The following is a 22,908-nucleotide window of genomic DNA, read 5'->3' on the forward strand; positions in this document are numbered from 1 at the left end:
TTAAATTGCTGCTTCACTGGCAGCAGACAACCTGCTTACTCGTCCTTTCTGGCTCACGCTTGTTTGATGGCTGTTAATCTCTGCAGCTTATTAAGGGCATAATGACACATGGGTTATTGACTGGGTCACAACTGTGAATACTTATCAGCTGGTCAATCATTTGTGATAATATAAAGTATAACTGTGATGATATAGTTGTCCCCAAGTTCAACTTATCTAATATACCACCTTGAAGGATGAGAGAAATGTTATGATGAGGACTTTTGATGGAGTTGGGCAGATCAGAACTGACATGGCTTTCTTCTGAGGAGAGATTTAGTACTTCATGGAGGGAACATCCACAAAGGGAGCATTTTCTCTCCTGTGCTCCCGTAGGACATGAGACCAACTTCTATTCATATTCATCACGTCTTAGCCTTCTCTGTATCCCAACATAGTACCCAGGATGTAGTTAAGTTTATCTTTAGGTGTTTGTTGAATGACTTTATGAGTGGTTATGTTGTGAGGTAGATAAGACATTTGTTTTACATAATAGATGCATTGTGATACTAAGTCGGTGTTGGAGGAAGGATATTCTGTATCAGTGTGTGTTCATTAGCACTACTCGTCAGGTATAACCCCTCTTCCTGGTGGCCTCACAGACAAGTCCATATGACGACTTCTGTCCCGTGAGCTAGGCGCAGAAGCGGTGTGTGTCCTTATGAAACCCTCTGAGCTCTGCCTTCCCTCTGGCACAGTGACCCATCAGCATGAATCACTGAGTCACTGCAGTAAGCTGACCTGCAGTGGACATGTAGCATAAACAGGAGGTAGACCTTTATCATAGCACCAGGCACTAGAAATAATGTCATTTAAATTTTTTGGTAACAATATATGAAAAGTAAAAAACAGATGGAATTAATTTTAATGTTTTATTTCATCCAGTAGATCTAAATTATCATTTAAACATGTAATCAGTAGAGAAATTGATGAGATACTTTACGTTCTTTTTTTCCAGACCCCTAAGTCTTCAAAATCGAGTGCATATTTTCCCCAGATCTCAATTTGGACTAGCTGTATTTTAAGTACTTAGTAGCTACCATATGGACAGTACAGCGCTACCATTTCAAGTCACTGATATTTAGAGTTATTTGTCGCCGCAGCAGAACTTAGCTTATCCTGACTGATAACACCAAACTTGGATTTTCTTCAGCTATCCCGATGCAGTGAGTTTCCTAGGTTTGATGTAGGAATCACCAGGGTTGATGCAGAGTAACCAAGAGCATGTTGCATCAGTGTTCACTTAATTGAAACACAGGGAACCTCTGAAGAAACATGGAAATTCGTGCTTAGCTGTTAGGCCTTGGACCTCTCCTCGTTGTGATCTAGAGGAGTGTTTACCTAAGCTTCTCCTACGTAAAGTTAAACCACCTTGAAACCTCTGTGGTGGCAAGAAGGTGAATTTTTCTGTCTAATAGTAGTGTTTTAACAAGGTAATCAATAACGTGAGAAAGTTACTCATCCCAAGTAATTAATTAGTTATTAATTAATTGAGGAACTAAGTAATTAGTTAATTAATTAATTCCTCAATTAATCTGTGATCCCAAGATGTTCACGGATTAATTGAGGACATGTTCATTCTCCATGACTACATGCTTAGTAACATACTGGGAATATAGTTGTGGGGAAGCTGTACACTTTCCTAAAGACAGCAGTGAAATATGCAATTTCAGAATTAATGGGGATATAACCTGTATTAGTATTATATTGCTGCATAAGAGATGACCTCAAACTCAGAGGCTTACAACAGCCCATGTTTATGATCTCATAGTTTCTCTGTGGGTCAGGAGTCTGGATAAAACTCAGTGGGGTCTTCCAATCAGGATGCCACAAGGTTGCCATCAGGGTGTCAGCCAGGCTGCGTTCCTTTCTGGAGTTCAAGGTCCTTTCACGTGGTTATTGGCAGAATTTATTTCCTGGTGGTTGTCAGACTGAGGTCCCCCTTTTCTTGCTGGCTGTCAGGGGCTGCTCTCAGCTGAGCCTGTTTACGACTCTTAGCCCTCCTGGGCCCTCTCACATTGGTACCTTACTTCTTCCAAGCCAGCAGAAGAATCTCTCTGACCTCGAGACTCTCTTTTAAGTACTGACCTGATTGGTTCGGGCCAATCCAGGATAATCTTTCTTTTGATTAACTCAAAGTCAACAGATTAGTATCCCAACCCCAGGAATTCCATCCCTCATATTCACAGGTCCCACCCACACTCGAGGAGCGGTGATTATCTGGTTATTCAGGATGTGTAATCCAGTGGGGTGGGAATCTTGGGGGCCGTCTTAGAATTTGACTCGCCACGTAACTTGAGATCTAAAGAAGCAGAGGGCTTCCCTGGTGGCGCAGTGGTTGAGAATCCGCTTGCTGATGCAGGGGACGCGGGTTCGTGCCCCGGTCCGGGAGGATCCCACATGCTGCGGAGCGGCTGGGCCCGTGAGCCATGGCCGCTGAGCCTGCACGTCCGGAGCCTGTGCTCCTCAACGGGAGAGGCCACAACAGTGAGAGGCCCGCGTACCACACAAAAAAAAACAAAATAAAGAAGCAGAAATTTATCAGGCAGAGAAAATAGCATATGAGAAAACGCCAGGACTGTCAGGAGTTTGGGGATGTGGAAAGAAGAAGAGATGAGGGCCATGTGACTGGAACCCAGAGAAAGGAAAAATGATACAAGATAAAGGAGTAGCCGGATCATGCACTGGCCACCTTAGTGATTTTCCAGAGGGCCATGGGAAACCATGGATCACAATGCATTTTTAAAGGCATCTCTGATGTCAGCGACAATACACAAGGCAAGAATGGAACTGGAGGGAGCCCAGCTTCAAGGAGTCTTCAAGGAGCTCGATGGTGGAGACTTACAGGGGGATGGGGTGGTGGAGATGGAGAGAAGTGGACGGATTGGAGAGAGATGTAGGAGGTAGAGTCAATCAAACACAATGATTGACTGAATGTGGGCCAAGGAAAAAGAAGTCAAAGGTGACTCTTGGAATTGAGGGACTGGGAGGATGATTGTGCCACTTCCTGAATCTGGGGACACTGAGGAGAAGAGCATTTTTTCCCAGAGAAGTGGATCTCTTTTAGACACGTTGAGTCTGATGTGCCCATGCAACAGCCAGGGGTAGATACCATGTTGGCCATTGGCGTTGCTGATCTGGAACTCAGAAGAGGGTTCTGAGCCAAAGACAGGGATCTGGAAGAACCAGATGATAGGTGACATCTAAAGCCACACACCTATTTCCTGTCACTGATGCTAATGTCATCTTCAGGGGGTGAGCATTGTGACCATTTAGGAACATACAGTAGCTCAGAGGCTTTTCTCTACCAGGGCACAATAAGTGTGTGTGTGTGTGTGTGTGTGTGTGTGTGTGTGTGTGTGTGTGTGTGTGTGTGTGAAAGAGTGAGTGAGTGTGTGTATGTGTGCACGCACGTACATGAGCTGTGGAGAGAGAATTGCGTCTGAATCAGCTGAAGAGTTTTTTTGGACTACACTCCGAAATTCTGATGAGTCCTCAGGGAATTGAGAATTAAAAAAATGAAAAGAAACAAAGTCTTTTTAGGGAGTTATGCCCTCATTTTTCAGAGAAAACTGAAACTCAGGAAAGTGCAAGTCATTTGCCTGGTGACACACAGCTGAGTAGATGGCAGCCCCACTGAGAGGAGTTGAAATTGCTTAGCGATTACTTTGAGTCTTTTAACCCTCCAGAAATATACATTTCTCCATCCATTTCAGAGACTGGATTCCAGATCCACCAAAAAAAATTCCGCCATTAGCTATAAATTAGCAGAATGTTCCCCGAGCGTTCTATGGGAGGAAGAAGGAAAGTCTTAGCTGTTGAACCACCCGCAGTGGTTGTAAGCTGACAACCGTGTCAGCTTCAGAGCAGTCATGCTTGGTATTGTCCTCATTTTACAGAGGAGGAAACAGGCTCATGACCTGGTATCGTGCCAGAAACACACAGGGAGCGTGAGTGGCAGAACCAGGCTTCAAGTTTGTTTTTACCGCTGGCCTTACATTCATTTTAGGATGTTTAGAGGGAACTGTATGCACTGTACCTTGGATTTCAGCACGTAATTAAGTATTTCTCAGAAAAAATAAAATGACAATGGAATTGAATCCACAAAGAAAACGTATTCATGAGCCCCACTTTGCTCTTGTGAAGCAGCGGTTCTGGAGCCCAGCTGCCTTGGTGAGAATCCGGGCTCCCTCGTTACTCACTGTGTGATCTTAGCCAAGATCTTTGTGCTTTAGTTCCTCATCTGCAGTGAAACGGGATAAAGATGCTGGCTGCACGGGGTTGCTGTGAAGATTAGGTTATTTAATGTGCGTAAAAGTCCTAAGACACTACGTAGCATGTGGTAGCGCTATGTAACTGCTCCCACCTCTACTGTTCCTATTTTTTTTTCTCCAAGAGGCTTATCTGAGTTCCCAATTGGAAATTCATCTCTCCTTTCTTGTCCCCAGAGTGTCAGGGGTTTGCTTTGTTCTCCTGGCAGCATAGTTATGAGAGAGTGAAATCCAGGTAGTTGCCTGAGGGGGTACAGAAGAGATGCAAGTGGCTATCCTGATTCGACCCTTTGTGCCCAATAGATTGAAACGTGGAGCGTTTTTATGCCTCAGGTTTTCAGCCATTAACTCTTGTCCCTGCCCGGAATGCGCTCTCCCTGGATGATGGAACAGCCTTCTTTCCTACTTCTTCAGGTTTCTGTTCAAACGTCACCTTATCAAAAGGCCTGTCCACAGTACTCTGTCTAAACAGCATCTCCCTCTCACCGTTATTTTCTGTTTTCCTCCCCTTCTCTATTCTTCTTCGAAGCACACCGTCAGAAATACCGTGTGTCTGTTTATTGAGGGTTGTGTCCCCCATAGAACCTGAGCTCCACGAGGGCAGGGATTCGGCCTGTTTCGTTCACAGCTGTACTCCCAGCACCTAGGACAGTCCCTGGCACACAGAAGGCCCCCAGTGAAGGTTTGTGGACGGCGTGAATGGATGAGTGAGTGAATGCTAAATTACAATTCACGTGATGAGATGCGTGGTCAGCTGCAGAGATCGCCATGATTTCCAGGCGCCCTTCTGCTGAACAAGCTCGGAACAAACCGAATGATTCTAGCCCCTCCTTTGCAGGTGAGGAAATCGAGGGCAGGGAAGAGGCCAGGTTCCAAATCTAAGGTGCAGCCAGAGAGAGAGCCAGGATTGGACAGTTTTCAACATGTTTTCACAGACCATTTTAGTCTGCGCCTCAAAATAGCCCTAGGTGTTTGCAGCCCCAGGAGTCATGTTGTCTCTGTGTGGCCAGTGAGAGAAGTGAGGTGACTTAGCCAAACTCGCAAGGCAGAGCTGTGACAGGACCTGGCCCAGGTGTTCTTTCCACCACAGAGCAGCACATGGTTGGCTGTTGGCCAGTGATCACCTAACAAGTCACATCAAGGGGACTTCTAGAAAGTATCTAAGCCTAGGTCTCCTGTAGTCTTCTGTGCCCTAATGAAGTTCCAGCTCTTTTAAAACGGTTTTCTTCAAGGTTAAAAAAGGATTGGGGATCATCTTTTGAGCTGAGTGGCTTTTTTAAGTTCAACAGCCTCTTGCAGGGCGTCCGGTTGACGTAGGATACTCTGGGCTGCCGTAGACCCATGGGGGCTATTTCCAAACAGACCCCTGTTTCGTTCCCCGTTTCCTGCTCACCTGTTCCCTGTCCCTGTTTGGCACAGATGTAACCCCAGGATGCACTTTGTGTCTTAGATGAATGAAATGAGCTTGCAAGTGAGAGACAGGCAGCTTCCTTCAAGCCAGGCATTCACTCTGTGATATCTGTGGAGAGGAACGTAGTTCAGTTTACAGATGCAGCTGCCTCTCCTGGTCCCTCCATGCAAGCACATTTGTGTTCCTAATGCATGGATATACTTTCATGGCCAAGATTTGGAAACCTGGTGGGAAGAAAGAAATCTTGTTCCTCAATTAAAGCTTTAACTTTAAAAAATATTTTTACCTGCCACAATTACTTACAAGCCTTCCTTCTTACTGTTTAAAGAGTATTTTTAGTGCACAAGGAACTGGCTAAGTACTTTGCATACAGAAAAGCTTGTAGTCCTCTGAAGAAATCTGAAGCGCTGCTGTTGTTCCCATTTCACAGATGAGAGAACTGAGGGTTACAGAGATTAAGTAACTTGTGCAAGGTCACCAGCTACTAATATCAGATCTGGCACTTGAACCCTAACTCCAAAGCTTGGACTTTTAACCACTACACTGTGTGCTTTCTCTACTCTGTTTTCCTTCAGTGTCTAAAGGAAGGTTGCATATCCTCATGCAGCTCTTGTTTTGTAATTCTACTTAAATTCCACATATACTTTTTTTATCTCCATGGCTAGGGTATTAGCGTCTCAGGGCCAGGAATTTTCTCATTTTTGTATAGCCCAAAGCCAGTTGCCTTATTATAACATAAACGACCCTTTCTCGGCACAAGGCAAGTGGTTAATGCACTTGCAATAAATGTTTGATAAAGAAATGATTAACCAAATCTTTTAAAATTGCTTTCCTTTCTCCTGCTACCTTTTAAAAGGTGCCACCATCCTGTTTCAGTATAACCCAATCAGTGAAAGTGGACCTGAAATGAAAATAGATTGATAAAAATTTCCCAGAATAAGGATTCTATGGCAAACGTGATTTCTAGTACATTTCCTTGATGCATGCACACACATTATCCACGTGTGACTCTGTACAAGATCGTGATCTCATTCAGGCAAACATCATAGACGTCAAACAGAACCCAAAACTGCAGTGAGTTTTTTCTTTGAAATCAGAGATGTGTGTCTAATGAGGGCCTGCAGGGGGAGGGAGGTCCCATCTGCACGTCTACCTGGGGAATCCTTGGAGGTTGCTCGGAGTGTTCATTGCCTCGGAATCCCTGGCAGGTGTGCGAGAGCTACAGCCTGGGAACCTTGGGCACAGAGCGGAGATTGGAGCCGCTTCTGACTTCTTGACAAGATGCTCTGAAGCGGCGACAGCTTTCCCCAGCGTGGGCCAGGGGAGTCGCATATGGGCTTCGTTCGCTGGTTTGTGGGTGGTAGGGAGGTGTGCTTGGGAGACAGACACAGCTTGGTACCCGTGTACCTCCTCGAACTCAGCTCTGACTCAGGAAAGCCAGCCAGAACATGGAAGTTCCAAGTTTCCCTTCAGGGGACAAGCTGGACACTGTTAGAAGTGGAGTTCCACCTCAGCTCTACATCAGCAGCAGGATGGGGGCCAAGGGCAGTGTCAGCAGGCAAAGGGGAGGCGGCCACAGCAGCAAGGCTGGGACAAAGGGCACTGCTGAATGAGGCCACTTCTAGCCAGCAGCCCAGGCGTAGCTGCGGGAAGGGTTACCTGAGCTGCCCCTGGCTTATCTGACACAGCTCATCACTTCATCCTTCTAGAAACCCATTCCTCCTGGATTCTGCCTTGTCTTTGTCCCTCTCCTTGTTTCCCTCCCTCTCTGATGGCTCCCCAGTCCGCTTTGATGGTTGCTTTCTCCTCTTCCACACCTCTAAATGTTAGTGTGCCCTGGGGCTCAGTCCTTCCCTGTACTCTTTCCTTAGGTGACCTCATCAAGTTCTATGCTTTTAAATGTCAGCTACATGCCTGCAATTCTCAATAAGTCCCACCCTCTGAGAGCCAGACTCCCATATCCATTTGCCTGCTTCAAACTTCTGTGTACCTATCGCCCAGGTACCTCAAACATGCACTTCCCAAAGTAAACAGCCATCTTCTCCCTGACTCTCGTCTACATCGGTGCGCGGTATCAACCATCCCAGTTTCCCAGACAAAACAACCTGCACATGCTTCTAAGACGCCGGATTCTTTTCTCACTCTCCTCATTTGATCAATCCCAAGTCCTTTCAAATCTACCTTCAGGTAGATCTCAAGTCTGTCCATTTCTCCCTTCCTTGCCGCATTTACCTTCTGGTTCCAGCCACCATCTTATCTCACCTGGCCTCCTGGAATAACTTTTCTAGTGAATTTTTCAGCCCTGTGCTCCCCCTGGGACATTCCCCACAGGGCATTCAGAGTGTACTTTCTGAAACAAGTGATGCTGTCACGCCTCTGTCTTTAATCCATTGGTAACTTCCCATTGACCTTAGGAATAAAATCCAAATTCCTTACAGCACTGAACCTGGCCTGGCAGTGTGTGTCCGCAGCTCTCCTCTTCAGCCCTTATTATCAGGTATTCTCCCTGCCTCACACTTTACAGTATCCAGTCACCCGAGCCTTTTCAGTTCCTGGTGTCGTCTCCCATCTCTGGGTCTTCATACTTGCTGTTCCTTCTCCTTGGAATGCTTTTCACTTGGCTTCTCCCATAGCTGACATCTTCTCAGCTTTTGGATCTGAGGTTAGATGTTATGGCAGCAGGGATCAAATAGCTGATCTAAAGCAAGTACCCTGCTTCTACTGGCCCACAGCACTCTAATTCTTGTCCTTTTTACCACCTTTCATAATTTTAAATCATATGTTTATTTGTTGTTCAATGTCTGCCTCCTGCTTCAGACTGTAAATTTGGGCTACTGTAATATATCCAAGCACCTAGCAGAGTACCTGGTATATAGTCATCATTTAATGAATGTCTGTTGATTGAATGAATGAATGAATGTCCTTGGAGGAACATGTAGGGGACTGTGGAAGGACAGGAGATAGGAATTGGGGGCTTGACTCTCAGGGTTTCCTCTGGTTTAGCCTTGTGGCCAAAGACTGGAAAATCCTTTGCAGGTATTAGCTCCTCATCTGTCGCATTCACAGGTTGTAACTAGGTAACTAGCTGTGTTCTTCCCGCCACTGCCAATGTGGTGTGGCCCTTCTTAGAGATGATGATGACTAACATGTTTTGGATGTACTGTGAGTACCCCACCTGTATTATGCCATTTAATACAACTCAATAGATAGCTATTGCTATCATTTCCCATTTTACAGATGAACGGACTGAGGCACAGAAAGGTTAAATAGCTTGTCCAGGATCGCAGAGCTGGTAAGAGGTAGACATATGAATATGAATATGGGCAGTCAAACCTCAGAGTCTGCATTCCTAACTAACGTCTGGTCCAGCTAGCCACGTGGCTCTGAACCTGTACTCTCTCCCAGATTGACCTCATCCAATCCCATGGATTTAAATATTGTCTATGTCCTGGCCACACTTACTTTGTATCTCTGGCCCAGACTGCTCCCCTGAGCTCCAGACTCATTTATCTACACACAGGACATCTTCTCGTGACCATCACAAACTTACTTAGCATTTCCTAAACTGAGTTCATGATGTACCTTCATGCCCCTGCTCCCAGACCCTCTTCCAGCCATGGTTTTGGGGGTCGTGAGATGGAGAGATGTGTGCATCTACATGTCTCTGAGAGGTGGGTTGCTTGCGTTAGATAATGGCATGCTATTTATTCTTTTCCTTACTGTTGCCTTATCTAACTTTCAGGTCAAGGACCATGATTTATATATCTTTGCATTCCCAGCATCTAGTACATAGAAGGTGTTCAATATGTTCTTGTTGAATGAACAAGAAAGAAGGAATGTTTTCTGTGAATCTTACCTATTTCTACTCCAGGTGTCTTCCATGCTACTTCTTAATTTCTCCAATCATTCTTCTAAGGAGATTTTCCAGACTCCTCTAAACGGTCATTTTTCTTCTCCCCAGTGTTCTAACCTAAGGGATTTTTATTGCAGTATATTAATGAAACAACTCTATGTTTCAAAAAATTCATTTTTATTTCTCTTCATTTTGGCACTTGCACACTTGGATTTATGTGGAAAGGAATACTTAATAACAAGGAAAAACCTATTTAAGCACTGGAGAAAAGAGCGATATATGAGCCATATAATTAGCAATCATCTGTTTCACATTTATTTGTCTGGGCTGAAGTTCAGTTTCTCCTTAAAAACAGAATATAAGTAATAAGTCCCATACACATAGACACAGGTGTGCAAGCATGCGCGCACACGCACACACGAATAGACATCATCATTAATGGGAATTCAGTTAACATTTTTCTCAAGGTTATCAAGATAATCTTAAATATAGCTTAATTTTCCCTCTTTGTTTTTGTTGCTTTGTTTTCTGAAATACGAAATTCTTTTCAGATTAGTTTGTATAAACTGATAAAGAATTCAGAGATTGTGTCTTCAATGCACATAAAAGCCATGGATTTATTTAAACCTCAGAGTTTATCAGATAAAATTGACAAGGGAGTCAGGGGATGTGGCTGTGGACTCAGCTTTGCCTGGGATAAACTTTCAGTTTGGCTGTGGGTGACTTCCTTGACTTAGTCTCTTCCTTCTTTAAGAAATTGAAGTAAAGCCTCTCTTACAAGTTTGAGAATAAGATGAGGTAATGTGTAAAAGTGCTTCTAAAATTATAAAGTACTAAAAAATAGAGTGATGGTTTTATAATTATTGTTATAATTGAAATAATAGGAAAATGGAGTTATTTTTATCATGCTGAATTCATCAAAGCAGTTGCTCTTTTATGCAGAAAATGGTTGAGATCCCACATTAGAAGTTTAGTTGACTCAGTATGTGTTCAGATAATGAACTTGGCTTTTCCAACACACAGAAGTATGGCACGTAAAATGTGCCCTAAATGGAATATAGTACTGTATTCTCTTTAATATTTTCATACGTTCATGGGAGATCTACAAAATGATTATCCTTGCAATAGATTGTATATTTTCTGTAAAACTAGCAATCACAGTAATTCCACGAAGAGAGTATATTCTAAGATTATCCTCTATCTAAATCAAGGTTTGATTGATTCTGTAAATCAGTCACATTCCCATCTTCTTTATTTTGTACAATTTTACTCGTTCTCTCATGGGAATATGAGAGAAGAAATAGCAGGAAGTGAGAACCTTGTCGGAAAGCTAGGAGAATTTAAAGCATTCCCGGTATTACCATGAAACCTCCCAAGTGAGGAAGCTACAAAACCTTCCCAGACTCTGAAGTGTATCTTTAGTATAAACAAAAAGGCCCATTGTTTTTTTTGTTTTTTTTTTTGCGGTACGCGGGCCTCTCACTGTTGTGGCCTCTCCCGTTGTGGAGCACAGGCTCCGGACGCGCAGGCTCAGCGGTCACGGCTCGCGGGCCCAGCCGCACCGCGGCATGTGGGATCTTCCCGGACCGGGGCACGAACCCGTGTCCCCTGCATCGGCAGGTGGACTCTCAACCACTGCGCCACCAGGGAAGCCCCAAAAAGACCCATTTTAAGGAAAAATAATCTTTCTTCTGCTTTTTAACTTAGAAAACTATATTATATATGGAAAAACAAGTGGCAATCTTTTCCAAAGCACAAGAATGCTCAACTGATAAGCTTTGAGAACATCTCAGATCAAGGCATCAGCGCATCCACAGACATGAATGGGACACAATGGAGAGTGTGTGTGCTATGTTTCTATATATTCCTGTATGGACATTGCCACCCATGAGCTCATTCACACTACCCCTGGCTACCTGGCTCTAAGCACCCAGTGCAGGGAGGTAATAGGTTACTAAACAGAAAACCAGTTTGTGCAAAGAGACACAGCCCTAGTCATTGCTTCTTCAGTGGTTGCTGGCATGTTTGTTCCCTGCGTGGGCACCTTATTTGCAGAAATCGGCTATGTGGGCTCCAAGAGTGACTTAAATCTTCTTCACTTCTGGCTTCATAGGACTCCCAGCTTTCACTTGGGCCAGGACTAACTATTCACATTTCACTAGACAAATATTGGTTGAGTGTACAGTCTATAGTAGGCACTGTGCTAGGCCCAGAGGATTCACCCATGAATAACAGAAACTTTCCTTGTTCTCAAGGGGCTTAGAGACAGGGGTCTGCTTATCCTAAGCTGAAAGATAAAACCTTATTTCAGCCTGAACTGCCAGAAAGTTTGATTTTCCTAACCAATATCAAAGGGTACCCCACCACCACCATTGTGGATTTGGGCCTTGGCCCTCCTCCCCATGGGAAATTCAGCATCACCAAAGTCCCTGAGAACATTGTAGTTGACACCAGCTTGATTTTCATAATATCTTGAGGAGTTCTTATGAATTAAGTACACTATTTATAAGCCTAGCCAGAAGACCCTGAATGAAAATACAGGAGATGAATTACAATTGCATTTCATCTGCAATATAAAAACAATTCCCTGTAGTGCAAAAGCACCCCAGCTAAAGCATAAAGTTGAGCTTTTTTTGTCAGCTGTGGAAAAATATTGGCTTGTTTATAAATACTACTATAGGGAGAGTTCAGCCACAAAGGCCTAACATATCTTAAACTACGAAATTTTAAATTGATACTCTTAAAGTGTAAAAATTTAAATAGTATACAGTTCAGAACGACTGTGTGTGAGAAGGATATGGGTAAATAATTGGCCGTTTTACTAATTTTAAACTGCTCTGGCTTAACTGTTTCTCATCTTTCTTCTACATCCTTCCACAACTCAGCCCTCCCCCTGGGAAATGACTTCTGAAGGAAATCTCCTAATTGGAGATGTCCCCTTGGCCAGAGGCATAGACCAAAATGTGTTGGGGGGTTAACAGAGTATGAAGCTCTAGTTTTACTTGCTTGTCTAAGTTCTGTGTTGATAAGAAGCCCCAGAGGAGGCAAAGGTTTGGGGCCAAAGAACACAGTCCTTTGAAAAACCCTTGCTGATACTGACCCAGATTTAAGACTCACATCTCTTAGGTCCCTTTATCTCCACCACCACCAACTATTGCTTTTGCCTGGATGATTGAGAGCCTCTCTCTTTCTCTCTGCTTTCGCTGTAACTCTCCCTTGTTGTTTGTCCTCCACGCAGTAGCCACAGTGATCTTTGAACGTCTAAATCAAAATGACTTCCCCGTGGCCCTAGAATAAAGTTTAACCATCTTGTTGTGGCCTGTGAAGCACTACATGTTCCTGCCCACCTTTCCACCCTCTGCTCACTCCAGTCTCCATGATTAATCCACCCCAGACCCTCTACTCGCCTCCCTGTCCCCCGACCATAGGACATACCAAGCTATTTCCCAACCTAGGGCCTTGGCATCCAGAACATTCATCCCATGCTCTTTATCCAACTGGCTCCTTCTCTGTATCTCAGCTCACATGTCCCCTCCTCAGAGAGGACTTTCCTTGACCCTTTGCCCAAAGAAATGGGTACCCCACCCCAACTCTTCCTCCTAAGACTTTGTTGTCTTCAGAATACTCGTAGCTCTGAATCTGTCCCTCTCTCTTTAACTTGTTTTTGCCTGTCTTCTTTTGTGTGTGTTTTTGCAGAATGTAAATGCCATGCATATCTCTCTTGTTCCTAAACTGGTTCTCTAGTGCCTGCCACACAGTGGTGTATTGGTTGAGTGGATATATGCACACATAAGGAGCCAGCTTGTCGCTGAAGAATGCCCCCCATCTTAAACTCTGTACAAGTTCATGTGTTCTAAGTTCCAACTCAATTGAAACCATAGGAGACTTGGATATACTTTTCAATTTAGTTTCTTTTTTCTGTTTCAGTCCTCTCTAATAAATAGTGACATTATCTTTGTGAAGTTGCATGCCCCATGGGAAGTGCTCGGAAGATATGCAGAACAAATGAATGTAAGAATGCCTTTCAGGTAGGTGTAAAAGTATCCCCGCCCCCCCATTCTCTCTGCTACTAATTTACTCCTCTCTCAAAACAAATAAAACTGAAATGCGGACTGGAACACTCTAAGAAAATCCTTTAAATGTTTAGGAAATGCAATAAGTACTTCATGGCTAATAATGACTTCATGGCTTTTTGTGAAAATGTCTGCCTAATTCAGTCCTTAGAAGGGCACATAGTTCACCTGCCTGTGAGAAAGAAATATTTTCCAAGTGGCGTTTTCATTTCCAAAGTGCCATTTTTAGAAACCCTGTGTACTGCTTCTTTGAATGGCCAGACCCCAGGATCAGTGGTGCAGGTCCTTACTGACTGGTCCCTTCCAGAAAAAAATTAAAATCTACTTCCATTGAAACAAGTTCAAGAAATTTCAGGAAAACGTGATCTTATTTATTTTTTTTAATCTTATTTCTTTAAATAACCTATTTTTAAATTTTAAAAAATCAGGTCCTAAATACTGCACAAACACAAGCATTGATATTTATTCCTAGGGGAATAGAAAACACTTTGCATGGATTTCTCAGTTATTTAAAGGGATTAATTTTCCTCCATCTTACAGTGAATATTCTTATTTTCCCTATAGATTAAGAAAAAGTGATCATTGGCTAGATGGAAATGAAATAAAGTATTAAACCTCAAATTATAAATGCCAAGATATGTGGAAATAATGGAATCTCTTAAAGGAGGTGGAGGGGTGTAGTACCAAGGACAGTTCCAAAGGGACTAAAGAATTAAATACTTTTAGTTCACAATTTGCCCATAAAGACCAAGTCAGTGGGCAGATATTAGACAAAACTGCCAATTCTAAAATATACCTCTTAATGGGCTGTGGAAAGTTATCGACACAAAGAACCACAAAAGTAGTAGTTTTACAGTAGTCAAACCTAGTGAAACTGATACCCCCCTCCCCAGTAGCAACCTCATAAAACCTTTTGCCAGAACACACTTCTCAAGCACAGAACCTGAGCAGATTGTAGAAACATGAGCAGTGTGGTACAAAGCAAATTCCCTTAGTACCTGGAAGCATTTCATCTCTGAAGCGCCTGGCTGTATCATAGATAATACCTCTGTGTGCTCATTACATAGCAGAAAAATGCTGCCTGCAAGCAGCATTAATACTTTTCTTCTGCGGTATTCAGAGACTGTGATCCAGGCAATAAAATGAAAACCATAATAGCTATGAATAATAATCTTAAACGTAGGAATTCCTACAGGGCAATATTTTAGGAGGAAATACTGTTAGTGTGTGGCCACTAATTGGCCTTATTAATATTGATGTGAGTTTACCTAAGCATAGCTTCACCTGATGCAACTTGGTGCATTTAAAATTCATGCTTTCATTTTGTCCGGTGTTTTAGACAGATAACTCTAGCTTATTTGTCTCTTTGTCTATGGAGACATATGTATTTCCAAAGCAGGAATTGTCCTGCCATGTCAGTTCAACAAAATGTTCAAATGTCAATTTAGCTGACTATTTAAATGCCTCCAAGAATCTTTATTTATTATTTTCTGTAGACTGCACTTCTGAATCCCAGGTTTAGTCTCCTAGGATTTTTATTTCTCCAATGTTTAAAAGGAAGTCGAGTAATAGGTTTCTTGTGGGAAGTTGTCAATAAAGCCTGCTTCTGCTAAATACCTGTATGTCCATGGATGTGGGTTTTTTAAATAGACTGGTTTTAAAACAGTTTTAGGTTTACAGACAATTAAATAGGTAGTACAGAGTGTTCGCATATACCCCCTCTCACCCTACTTACAGTTTCCTTATTATTAATATCTTGCATTAGTGTGGTATATTTGTTACAATTGATGGACCAACATTGGTACATTATTACTATCTAAAGTCCATAGTTCACTTTAGGGTTCACTTCTTGCCTTGTACAGTGCTATGGGTTTTGACAAATGCATAGTGTCAGGTACCCCCTATTATAGTATCACGCAGAATAGTTTCACTGCCCTTAAAAATCCCCTTTACTCTGTCTATTCATCCCTTCTACCCCCAACCCAAACCCCTGGCAGCCACTTATCTTTCTCTTGTCTCTATAATTTGCCTGTTAACAACATGGGATATGTTTTTATGTTTTCACAGATATGCAAAATAAATTTTGGTGTATAAACTTCCCATTCTCTCTAAGTGAGATATCTCAGGAACGGTTCAGAATTCATACAAACCGTGTTCATTTCATTACCACCCCATTGGTTGAAGCCCAAACTATAGAAAGGGAGACTGCATTTTAACAAAGCATCTGATACATGTGCTCTCCATTCACACTACACCCAGAATTTACATTTGTAATGCTTTTTAAAATGCAGGTATATAGAAGTCCAACAGATCCTTAATAAGTCTGATTTTTAAAAAGATTTTTTCCCAGGATTCCTTGGTGTATCTCTTGAATTCACCTGTATGAGGGCCAGGGGTTAGGCAGTATGTTCTAGTGTGCTTATTCATAGCAGGATGTTGGTTCCTATTTGTTAGTGTCTTTCCCATACTGATTATCAAATATAAATACGTAGTTTTATATTACCCTTGCCTATATCAGATGAGAGAAGCATTCTCTAAACTTAAAGCGCTATATAAATATTAGTTAATGTAACCCTGTGCCCACTAAATTATGTATGTTGCCAGCAGGCTGGCAATCCATCTCGGCCTCCTGAAAAAAGAGCTGACCTCAGCCGAATTCCTACAAATACCAATTGCTCCAAATTACTGCTCTGCACAGGTTCTGTAGGCGAAGAGCAGCCATAAACAATGATGGTAACACGGAGAGGGGGCGATATCAATGGAGACGATTTCATATGATTTCATGACTCGAAAAATGCATGCCCTCCGTTCCCACTACATTTCTCACTGTTAATCTCTTTTTAGTTTTTTCTTCTTCACCTCTTACAGGCTTCTATCTTCAATCTCCTTTCCTTCCTTGCTAGTTCAAACTGTAACTGACGATGGGTTTTCTTCTCGACTGGCTTCATTTTTGCTGTTCTTCCAGGAGAAAAATCTATTACCTGCCCCGCCGGTACAAGTTCATGAGCAGGTTAGTAGCATGCTGTGTCATGATGGCGTTTGTTTTAGCTGTTGGCCTGTGTGCTCCAACAGTGACAAGGAATACAAGCTGGGGAAGATGGACCTTTGTCACACGGGAAGGCCGGCTGCCGTGCCAAAAATCGCTATTTCAGGTTAGGGAAATAGCCTAGGGAAAAAAAAAAAGCAAAGATGGAAATGTTCCTCTTAGAGTCTTCCCTGTGATTTCACACTTGGGAGGACAGCATTTTTCTGCAAGTCTATTGAGGCTGGGTTTGGGGTTTTTTCTCTCCCCATTCTATTAGATAAATTACCAGAAAGGTCCGCTGTTTAGAAAGCATCTTTGGTCTGAATGTTACTCTTTTCCCCACACAGACTCCTCCCTCTGCTATAAGTAACTTGAAATCTAAGTGCAGACAATCACCCTCTCCAAAAGCAGATGGTTTCTTGGCCCCCTGGGTGGGGTCCGCCTATGTTAGTAATAGTTCGTTAATAAAGTAGGCAGATGTATGACCTTATTCAGAAGCCCTCCTACCCTCTTTTTACCCCTCTTCCCAGAAAATACTACTGGATGAAGATTGCCTTTACTGTGCTATGAGTCCTTCCTAAGCTTGTCTCTCCTTGTTTTTTGAGAAGCCAGGGATGAAGGGGAGGCGTCAGGGATGTCCTTTGATTTGACCCTGTGGTGATCGCTGGCATCCTAATTTCAAGCTTTTAATTGGTCTTTTGGAACCATTCACCCTGAGCTGAGCAGATAGTTAAGCTTGGATGCCATTGCATTTGTCTGAAAATCTTAGGGTTCAGTTCTGTGAGATTCAAGATTCCTATGCACTCTGTTAATGTGCTATGCAGAAGGATAAGTAGAAGAGTAGTTGATACATTGTAGTGAGTTACTCAAATACACGTGCACGCAACAAAGTATGACGTGAGAATGGGCTTTTAAAGAAGCTAAGACGTGCTTTCCAAAAATTTCCCTGAGCAGCATCCTTATTAGCAATCCTTCTTTCATCAGGCAGTTGCCACGGCATTTGGATTCACCACAATGAGACGAATCCCTTTTCATATAATGACCTTCTACAAAAACTTGGTGCACACTTTAGCCTATTTCAGTAGTTTTCAAACTTTAGCCAGCATCAGAATCACCTGGAGGGCTTATTAAGACACAGATTACTGGGCCTGTGCTGTAATCTGTGATGTAGATGACCAACTCTCCACCTGGAAGGTATATGAAGGCAAGGATGGCTCATCCAATTCTTTGTTTCCAGCACCTAGCATGTAGTAGGTGGGGCAAATGAATGAATGACTCTCCATACACAGGTGTGAGAAATTGCTTGGGGGAAAAGGAGACCACAAAGAAAAGTATAGAAAAACCAGGACTGCCTGAAGTGTCAGACGTAGACTGGGGACTGAAGAGGTGAGGGCTTGAAAGAAAATGGTGATAAAAGGACCCATATAATCTCGGGGTTGGAGGGATATCAAATGTCATCAAGTCTAACCACTCATCGGCTACTTGAACCTCTGCTATATCATCAGGCAGCCTGTGTTTGAACATCTCTGGAGACAGCGTATTCCTGAACCCATCTGTGAACACCTGACTTAGAAAGTGCTTCCTTAAAATAAGTCATAATCTCTCTCTCTTTAGCTTTCACTCTAAAACATTCAGATTGTAGTTCCCCCTGAATAGCCAAAAGATAGTCTACAAAGTAAAGAGCAAAATATATGAGAAAGATTGTGAAATTATAGGCAAAAGGACTTAGCAGGTATTTGGAAAACAAGAGATGGTGGCAGATAGAAAGAGGTTTCCATATTAAGGGATCGGGAGGCAAAAGAAGAGTAGAAATTCAGTGAGATACAGGTGTGGTAAGGAAGGTGGTGAATTTTGTTTTAATAATTCTACATTGACTCACAGTAGGTCTTTGAGGTGTTGGTGTCCTGAAGGCTTTTGAAACTGATGGCACAGCAGTTGAAGCTAGAGGTAAAGCTAGAGAACCCAGTTTGGGAGACAGAGCCATAGAGGTCATGACCTTAGCCAGGGGAGTAGATGGAATTTCCCAGAAAACGATGCAGGGAGTGAAGAGAAGAGGGCCAGTAGCAGTTGCTCAGAAAGTCTGCTTTAAGGAGACAGGAAGAGATGGGGGAGGATGAAAAGGAACAATTTAAGAAGTAGGAGGAGAACTAAGGGAAGGCAGTGCCAAAGGCACCACGTATGAGTTCCCATAGGAAGGGGTGTTCTTCAGCTACTGATGAAGGATGAGAGATGAGAATTGATTTTTGGTCACCATGGTAACCACCGTGCTAGCAGTCTCCATGGAGTGGTGGTTCTCAAACTTTAGCGTGTGTCAGGATCACCTGCAGGGCTTTTTAATACTCATGTTGCTGGGCCCATCCCCACAGGTGAGGCTCAAGAATTTGCACTTGTATCAAGATCCCAAGTGGTGCTGGCGTTGCTGGTCTGGAACTAGTACATTTTGAGAATGATGACTACAGAGTAGAGGGTAGTAGAAACCAAATTACAGCTGATGGAGAATGGACAGGGTCCTGATGAATCAGAGGCAGTGAGGGGTCACTACTACCTTGATAAGTTTTGTGACGAGAAGAGAGAAAGAGGGGATGGGATTTAGAACAGGAGCAAGAGGAGGAAAGCAGAGGAGGCTGTGACCACGTGACTCGTCATATGTACTCCACATGTATAGAAGGGAGGCTGGGAGTGAATAAGAGCTGGGGAAATCCTTGTTTCTGGAACTGGAAGAACAGCTTACTAAATACTAATTTTTGGCCTGAAAAAGTTGATGCTACTTCCTTAGTAGAGAATGGACTTGAGGACATGGGGAGGGGGAAGGGTAAGCTGGGACGAAGTGAGAGAGTGGCAGTGACATATATACACTACCAAATGTAAAATGGATAGCTAGTGGGAAGCAGCCGCATAGCACAGGGAGATCAGCTCTGTTTTGTGACCACCTAGAGGGGTGGCAGGGAGACGCAAGAGGGAGGGGATATGGGGATATATGTATCTGTATAGCTGATTCACTTTGTTTTAAAGCAGAAACTAACACACCATTGTAAAGCAATTATACTCCAATAAAGATGTTAAAAAAAAAAAGTTGATACTACTTAAGTGCACACATTACAACTGTAGAAAAATCTAGGCCTTAGGAGGCACCGGAAGACTCTGGGTCAAAATAAAGGGGAAAAAAGTCCGAACTATGGTTTTATGACACACTGATTCAGAATGACCTCTTAAGCTTTACTGCTTACCACAGAGGATTAAATCTGGGACATCAGTTTGGTGGTATAACTTATTGAAGCCCAGTGTCTGGTGCAAATTTTTAAGTGCAGTTTGTCAGAAAATTTTGTATCTACTTTAACTCTTCACTTCACCTCAGAACAGCCTGATTTAGTTGATGAAGAGTGTGTGTCTCTTTGTAGCCAGGGATGACATTACAAATTGAAGGGCACATCTATAACTTGTTATCCTAGTTGTACATCAGTAGTAAAATACTGACTTCCAGTATTCTAAAGTTCTCATGTCATGCTACGTATGGATATTTAATTGAGCTTTTAGTTTCATTCTTACAAACGATATTTCACTTCATTAATCTGTGAAAGCACCCTTGAAACAAACCTACCTCCTTTCAGGATAAGAGAAATGAATTAGAAATTGTGAAGTTTCTGAGCAGGCAGAAAAATAGAGCGTCATTTCACAAATATCTTTATTTATGAAAGGTCACCTGACATCATAAAGCACACTCATGTAATTCAGATATGTATTTCTGGAGTAAATGCTCTTTTCATTCACATACTTGGTCTATTAAAGGCTGCTTCAACACTTACCTTTGGGCAGACTTACAGGTATTACAAATTACCTATCCAGTCAGGAAAGGAAATTTATCATCGTTCTTCTGCCTTGCTATTATTATTTTTTTGCCTTCACCAAATCGTACAAATATAATCTGCAGAAGATATGCTTACAAAGTAATAAATCTGTTGACTGGGGGTGGCTTGTAGCTGCAGTCTCATTACTACTCATTCTTTTTGCCTCCACGCCCCCATGCACATCCTGCCTGATGCTCTCCTTTGCGATGCTTGGCAGAATGAATGCTGGTCCCTACTGCATTATACACTCGGTGCCATCGTAATCTTATCCGACGAGTATACAGGCAGCATGACAAAATGGCTTGGATGTTTCCATCCTCGTCTTAAACAAATTAACATACGTAAATGTTCCAAACCCTTTGGACTCTTCTAAGCTGTGCCCCAGTTAGCAGCCTCGTGACCTAAAAGAATGGCAGTAGCTTCCCAAGATCCCTAACTATCCAAGGAGAGGCTGCAAATACAGGGTACTTGGCTCCGAGAAGAGGAAAAAGAAATACAAGCCTCCTGTTGTCTGTTATCCATCCAGGAGGGCTTCGTTTCCTGCAACATAAGCCTGTGTATGGTGCCTCCATTAAATTAAAAAAAAACCAAAACACTCATCTCTAGGTGCTCTCTGGGCATATGATCTCTGAAAATGTAATCTAACTGTTCGAAACCTAATGCTATTATTATAATATTCTGGTCTGGGGAAAAGCAGGTGTCTCTGAAGTAGCCTGTTTCATTTAATTCAGCCTAATTAAGTTGTCATTAGTACAAACTCCCTCCTGGGTTGTTAGTGGCTCCAGGGAAAGGCCCTTGTTTTCTGCTTCTTCAGGGTACACCCTCAGCATCCAGGTTGGGACTCTGTGCACAGCCAGTGGTTTATAAAAGCCTGCAGACAGGTTAGCCTGTTAGGGGTGAAGTCCTTTGCGTGTGGCCTTTTCTGTAATTATCACCACTCCTGAAGGTGGGTAAGATTGTCTCCCCTTTACAACTGAGGTCAAGTTGTTTTAACAAGGACCTTCCCGAGGCACATTTCCAAGGCACACCCTGGAAAGGCACAGCCTGGAAGAAGCGGCAGGTCTGTGCCCATTTGTCTGTGCTTGTGCTGTGCCAGCAGCTCTTTCCAGCTATGCAGAACCTCACCTGTCATGAGCCGGCATTTGGTCCAGGACCCCGAACTTACCACCAGAACAACTTTCTTAAGAAAGTAACTCACCTTTTAGTCTAGATATTACCTTGACAGGTCAAGGTCACAGATGCCCAAGTGGTTGATCCATCTTTATTGAGGTGCCTGTGCCGTGTGTGAGGCAGCTTTTGCTCAGTACGTGGCAGAAATGGAACAGAGTGGCAGTGTATCCAACCAAAGTCAGTGCTCCATCGCTGAGCTGATGTTCCCTCTTTTCCCCGTCAGAGGAGATTTTACTAAGTATCAGCCCTACTCCTATGTTGAAGAGACAGATGGGGTGCTTCCTGGTTAGTTGGTTTCTTGACTTTTACAGGCCTAAGTAAATTTCAGGATTGCCCGTTTAGGGATGTTTGTGAGACATGGAAGCACAGACCTCAATATACAAGGGAGAATCATAGCTCTTGAACGTCTGTTGAGAACTCGGTTAATAAAAGTTCATTGCCATCATCATTTTCTTCATCCTAGAAACCACTACTTAATTGAGCATTTTGTCCATCCAAGGCATTGTGCGAACACTTATGCATTATCCTTACCACTTCCTTAGGTGATGGGTATATTAGCTCAGAGGAGTTTAGTCCCTTCCCCAGCAGGGCACTCACCATTTTCGTTCTGGGCAATGAGGATGTGAATCCACTTCCAGCTGACTCCAGAGTCGTCATTCTATATGAAAGGTTATCCACTGTGCCTCTTGAAAAGGAAAGCTCTTTTTTTGACCCCAGCATGCAGGATCTTCGTTCCCCAGCCAGAGATAGAACCCACACCCCCTGCAGTGGAAGCGCAGAGTTTTAACCACTGGACCGCCAGAGACATCCCTAAAGGAAAACTCTTTATTAACTCAAGTTTGCTTAAAATGGTAGAGCCAAGATATTATTGCTGAAGTCACCACCATGTATTGAGAAAGCATCTGATTTTTCGTCTTAGAGATGAGGATGCTAAGGCCCCGTGAGGATAAAAGGGATAAAAGGCTTGTCCCAGGCATCCAGCTTAAGTCTCATGCTTTCCAACCTGGTGGCTTTTGCACTATGTGTCTTTCCTTTGCAAGGTGAAAGGGGATCCTCACTGATGTCTGAGTGGCACAGTTTGGGGACAGGAGTGGGTTTGTGGAAGAGTGACCATTCGTCATCCTGCCACGGAGGGACAGACCCCTTGTTCCCCGAGCCACCTACCTGGGAGGTGGGGGCAACGTGTAGAACGTCAGTCTCAGCCCACGGGGGCCCCACCTA

General features: G+C 43.2%; 1 protein-coding gene across 4 annotated transcripts in view; it reads left to right on the forward strand.

The window, feature by feature from the left end:
* ANO4 (anoctamin 4) overlaps positions 1 to 22,908 on the forward strand; it is a 357,757-nt gene that overhangs the window by 186,128 nt on the left and 148,721 nt on the right. For all 4 annotated transcript variants that reach the window (XM_029205408.1, XM_029205406.1, XM_029205409.1 and 1 more), the window contains 2 exons: positions 13,502 to 13,602; positions 16,613 to 16,657. In XM_029205408.1, the coding sequence (XP_029061241.1) occupies positions 13,502 to 13,602; positions 16,613 to 16,657 (146 nt within the window). The remainder of the gene's footprint in view (positions 1 to 13,501; positions 13,603 to 16,612; positions 16,658 to 22,908) is intronic.

This window comes from Monodon monoceros, unplaced genomic scaffold (assembly GCF_005190385.1).
Source record: "Monodon monoceros isolate NGI ecotype Baffin Bay Population unplaced genomic scaffold, NGI_Narwhal_1 Super_Scaffold_6, whole genome shotgun sequence".
NCBI classification, from domain to species: domain Eukaryota; kingdom Metazoa; phylum Chordata; class Mammalia; order Artiodactyla; family Monodontidae; genus Monodon; species Monodon monoceros.